We start from the raw sequence: 6000 nt of genomic DNA on the forward strand, positions 1-6000 counted from the left end.
GACAAGCATTCTCTCCATGTTTTTGGTATGGTCTTAGTATTTTAGAATGTCCAAGAAGGGGAGACTGTGTAACACCAGCGTATTATGTTTGTTAATTGTGGAATCTTCTGGTAATATGCCTGGGAAGAAAAGACTATTTAGTTTAAGGGATGGAAGCTAAGTTATAGAATGGTATCGATAATCAGCTTTTAAGAAGCTGACTGTAATATTCTTGTTTGTTTATAAAATTGGTTTTTTTTTTTTTTTTAAATAAAGAGAAACAGTGTGCATAATACAGTCACTAGCAAAGCTATAAGGTTGTCTGGAATTACAGTTGAAGAACTAAGGATATGAGGCTAGTGTATTATGTCTATTAATTCTATGCATCTTCTGGCCAAGCTCTCCATTTTACAGGATGAAAAATACTGCTGCTTCTGTACAAGATTGGCTAACTCACCTTCAGTTGAAAAGGACTTATATAAAGGTTCCTCATATCTCCAGATGGGTTTGAACCCAAGTTTTTCCAACCTAAGGGCATTGGCCATATGGACTAAGTATGAATGATATATGTGCAGACAGCAAAAGAACAATGGTATAGAGAAATTAGGACAATTATTATATTATTACATGTCACCTCCAGGGAGTCCAAGGACTCATCAAGGGAGAGCACCTACCCTACAGCTCTGTCTCCACCATTCAATCCACCAACTACAATGAACCGCAACTACACCAATGCCATCTATTGCAAACCACCATCACTAGTATTTTCACAGACAATCACAAACATCCAGGCCCATATGAGATTTGAACCCACAACCTTTTGGCTGAAGAGCAGATATGCTAACCACTTGATCAACCAGGCCAAAGAGTTATCAAATAAAATGGCAATCAAATAAGAAACTGAAACAGGCAATTGCAAAATGCATAAAAAAAATTTAAAAAAAAAAAAAAAACTAGTATGGTCACTTACACAGGGGAGCTTTGTATAAAGTATGTGATACAAGCTGAGAAAATGCCCTACAAATGTTGAAAACAGCCATCAATTTCTTTAAATTTATCCATTGAACTATCTAGAGGTGAGTCACATAAGGAAGATTTCTAACTGCACTTTCTAAGGAAATTACAATGTGAATACTACAATAACTTTAATTAATACTTCTGATATTTCAGCAAAGTCAAATTGCAATCATCAGCAAACAAAGTACAATATGATATGTGCTCACAGGCACTAACACTAACTAAACTAAAGTCTTAAACAATGGCCCCTACTTGGCTAAAATAGGTGGCCTTGGATGTTGGGCTAAAGTTTTGAGGATGAGTGCATCCAAATTTGGAGCAGTTTCATGCAACCAAATTTGTTGAAATTTGGAAAGTTTCTTAAGGCTAAGGCAGATTCCAGAAATAGCTTCACATATTTGTATTTGCTGCAATGGAATAGAGTGGCCTTCTTCCATCATATCCCATGGTAAATGTCTAAAGCACATTTATCAAAGTCCTGAGTGGCAAAAATGGATGTGGTCCATGTGTTTGGCAATTCTCATGTTAGCTGTCCTGACTGTATGGCCATAGTATGATAATCACAAATGCAAGAAACCTCAAACACCTAGCAGGTTTAGTGGGTGTAGCTAGTTTTTGATAAAGCAGATAGGGATGCCAATTTCATAAATTGTCTGTAAGTGGTTGTAAGGACATGCAGGGATAAGTGTGGCACCACTGTATAAAGCACTGGTCAGACCACATTTACATTACTGTACTCAGTTTGTTCTAGTTTTCATTGCGATGTGTAAACACAGGAGAAGGTCCAGAAACAAGCGACTATGACAATATCAGGAGTTCTGAAATGTTTGCTACGGAAAGAGGTTCAAGGACCATAAATTACAGAGTTTACTGAGCAGAAGAAAAAAAAGGTGATATAATAGATGCAATTAAGTTAGTCAGGGATTTTATTGAATTAATACAGAGGGGATGAAAATATAATAAAAAAAAGTAGAAGGTGAGAGGGGAAGAAACAGAGGCCATCTTTCACCACTGCGTCACCAAACAGCAATACCTCACATTCCACTGCAATAGTTCATCTTTGACTCATATGCAATGGAACCTTCTCTCTTACACTGAAATTACAAAATATTTTCTATATGTCCTATCTCACTCTGCACAGGCCTCAATTCATTCCTCCTCAACCTTACCGAATATTTTCTAATATCCTCACTCGTATTCATACTAGCTTCTTTGCTCTCCTGTATCGCATAATATGCACATTTACACAATATGCGCTATTCTCGATTTTCGCTAGGCTCGCAGCGCGAACTTTATTTCCCAGATCACTCGCCCGTTTTTTCATAACTTTCTTACTACTCATTTTCTGCTGTTTTACAGTATTTCTCTTCACAATGAGACAAGCACTCGTCTTGTTTACACTATCGGTACAACCACCTCCGGTCACTGACTGGGGAAGATATATTTTATCTCAAAAATCTGCTAGCCCTAAACTTTCTTTACTACAAAATAGCATATACTGTATATTGCTTAAAAATTCCAAAAAGAATATTCATAAACTTACGCTTTCCTATCGTCCAAGGTAGATTGGATACAAACAACCTGTTCACAAACCTAGCCGCCATCACGTTAGCAAAACATATATTCACTGGGTGATCACTAGGTGGAACTATATTATAAAGTAATACAAAATTCAAGTATTAGAAGAAATCGGATTTTAGGTTTCCGAAAGATAAGTCAACGGACATTTTAACGAGAGGTAATAAGTTAATTGCTTACGTGTTAACCACTATTCAACATGTGTTTTTTCGATTGATATATATCAGAAGTGGGAAATCCTGATGGGAGCGGAGGAGTTCACTTATTGCTGTTAATTGTATATGTTCTAGGCCAGAGTTTCCCAAATTGTGTTCCACGGAAAGTGAATAAGTGTTCCGTGAAAAATTATCAAAATTAATATGAGCCTGGAATGATTTTAAAAGGCGCGACAAGTCCAAACATGTTTGAAAATCAGGCGCACCTCATTTTGCGAGTGGATTGTACTATAAGGCCAGCCCTCGATGGCCTTAATAGCACAACGATAGTGTGCGCTTAGCTTTACATTGAATAGGAGACCGATGATCCTTATCCTTATAACTGGCTTAAAGGGGCGAAGCAAGAATGCTTTTCATCTTCCCCGTTATCTGTAGAGGACAGTGTAGGGATAAGGTGTTATTGAGCAATTAAAGCTCTGATCATGGCAGGAGGGTAACAGCAATAGCCGAGCCTCAGTTAGAACTTCATTAGCTACAGCATTGCCATCCATTATCCACCAAACGTATTGGATTGAATGAATCAATCACCGCATCTCACGGTCGATTGATTACATCCTACCCGAGACCGATGATACTCGACTGTAACCAGGTGTTTCGTTAAAATTTCAGGATTTGTGAGGTGTTCCGTTAAAATTTCATGATTTATGAAGTGTTCCGTCGTAGGAAAAATTTGGGAAACGCTGTTCTATGCCTTCGCTAACTGTCCATCCTTTTTAAGTGCAGTAGGTTACTCTTCAATAGCATGATTGAAGTTGGCTATAAATTAACACCAACGATTAATTTATAGCACATTGCATCAAAAGTTAAAATACTCCTAAAATTAGTTGCGGTTTTCAATAATTAAAAGTAATATATAATCATTCTAAACAAAATAATAAGAATAACAAAATTCGTAGTTAATACCTCTCAAATTCGACAGCTAACTAAACATTTTTCTGTTATTATTAAGACAGCCTTCCAGGGAGTCAGGGAACAACCAAGGGAAGCGCGTATTAGCCGCATCATCAGCTATCATACCTGTTCTTAAATTCATTCAAACTACCTGTACTTCACCATCTCCAATGGCAATCCATTCCGATCATGCACCACTCAAACCAGTAGCGCAATCAGGATTTAATCTTGGGGAATGGGGGAAGGGGGCGAGTTGAGTAGACGATTTGAGAATACACACTACACATCGCATACGACTTATGGCTGAGCATCTGTAATGATCGCTAATTCAAAAGTAGTATAGAAATAGAAGATACGACACAACATAAATAAACTAATAAATATTAAATTGGAAAAGATTTTTGGAAGCTTTTCCAATTTTCTATCACTGACTCAAACTCAGTGATAGAAAAATCTAGCGATCTCCCTTTCTTAACGGCATCCATTCTCAACTTCCACTGCCACTTGTATTTTCCCAAACCCTCCATGAAATGAAAAATTCTATCTAATGATATCCTGTATGACTCTTTCAGAAGTTTGCAAGTCTCAATCATATCGCCCCTCTTTCTCCTGTTTATTAATATCTACAGTACATAAATTCGCAATTTGTCTTCATAATCCGTATTCCACTATCCTGATATCGTTTTTAGCATTCACTCCACTGTATCAGAATCACAAAGGAAACCAGAAACAACAGCATCATAAACAAGTTAACAGGGACAACTTGGAGTTGTAATGACTCGACACTTAGAACGGCAGCCCTGGCTATGGTCTTCCCTGTTGTGGAGTATTGTTCACTAGTTTCGAGCCAAAGTCACCACATGACTCTCCTAGACACACAACATAACATTGAGAACCATCATTGGAACCTGAAGATCAACCTCCTCCAATGGTTATCTGTTCTTCCCAGCATCACTCCTCCATGCTTCAGAAGAGCAGCTACCATAGTAAATTCAAATATACATACGCTATAGATTCATATGAAAAGAAATTCGTATGCCAATAAATAATTTTAATTCCTCAAAAACTGAAGAATCGCAAAACAATTTTAAGCTCGTATTTGAAGTGAGCCAGCCAACATTAATCATATTCAACTACTTTCGCACTTCAAAGTAAAAATAAAATAAAATAAATCAACGTGTTATCACGATGGTTCACGGTTATGAACCTTCGATTTAAGTATTGCATTTTCACTCTCCACAGCAATTAAAAACAAAGTAAGAGAATAGTCTTTCATGTGTTTCTGATACAAAGGATAATGGATAATGCCAGCCAAGATATCATTATTTGGGAAGTTTAGCTTGTGTGATTTTTTAGGTCTCTTTGATGTATTCTTAGCAAGAGTGAAGAGGTCTGTGTCAGAAATTATTATTATTATTATTATTATTATTATTATTATTCATGACGCCTCCAAGGAGTCCGAAGACTCATCGCGGGAGGACACCTACAACCGTCTCCATCACTACACCGAACCTCTACTAAAAATCAACTCCATCTACCGCCCACCACCACAACTAGTATTTTTTATCTGTAAATTGTGTGTTCAAAAGAGCCGATTTGTCTGTATGCGAGATAAAAAACCTGAGTTTCCAGGAGAAAAACCATGCTACCTCCATGAGCTCGTCTAACTCACCAAAGGCTAATATAATAAAGTAAGAGTGGAGTTGGATAAAGGAAATCCTTACTCAGTGATACTGCTTGACTTTGCAAAGGCTTTTGACAGGATTCCACATGGAACTCTGTTAGATAAATTAGAGCAAATGGGTTTGGATCCGAAGATGGTGAATTGGATTAAAGGATGGCTGGTGGACAGATATCAAAGAGTGGTTTACTGAGGAGCTGAGTCCAGGAAAAGGCAAGTGTCTAGTGGTGTACCTCAGGGCTCAGTGCTTGGTCCTCTATTGTTTAATTTGCACATCAATGATATTGGAAATACCTTGAATGGAAATATCCACTTGTTTGCTGATGATGCAAAATTGGGAAGAGCGATAATCAATTCAAATGATGTGGATATTTTACAGGATGACTTAAATAGGCTGACAGTATGGACTGAGGTAAATGGCTGTCAGTTCAACGTGGCTAAGTTTAAGGTGATGACACTTCGGGAGGATGACAACGCATGCTGTTCAGTATATTAATGGAACTGAACTGCAGGGAATTGATGAGACAAGAGACTTGGGAGTTATTGTGGACAGAGCAATTAAGTTTAAAGGGCATGTTGCAAAGATTGCCAAAACATCACATCAAATTACATGGTTGTTGAGGAACACACTAACAAGCA

General features: G+C 37.5%; 1 protein-coding gene across 2 annotated transcripts in view; it reads right to left on the minus strand.

The window, feature by feature from the left end:
* Positions 1–2782, minus strand: part of LOC150095244 (SRA stem-loop-interacting RNA-binding protein, mitochondrial-like) — a 49800-nt gene extending 47018 nt beyond the window's left edge. Inside the window, exons 1-2 of one of the 2 annotated variants that reach the window (XM_090409710.1) lie at positions 2755–2782; positions 2540–2644 (exon numbers count right to left, since the gene is read on the minus strand). In XM_090409710.1, the coding sequence (XP_090265836.1) occupies positions 2540–2600 (61 nt within the window). In that variant the 5' untranslated portion in view covers positions 2601–2644; positions 2755–2782. The other variant, XM_090409709.1, reaches the window with a different exon arrangement.
* Positions 2783–6000: the final 3218 nt, after the last annotated feature.

This window comes from Typopeltis vanoorti, chromosome 20, assembly GCF_054136105.1.
Source record: "Typopeltis vanoorti isolate ZY-2024b chromosome 20, IOZ_Tvanoo_1.0, whole genome shotgun sequence".
Taxonomy (NCBI): Eukaryota; Metazoa; Arthropoda; class Arachnida; order Uropygi; family Thelyphonidae; genus Typopeltis; species Typopeltis vanoorti.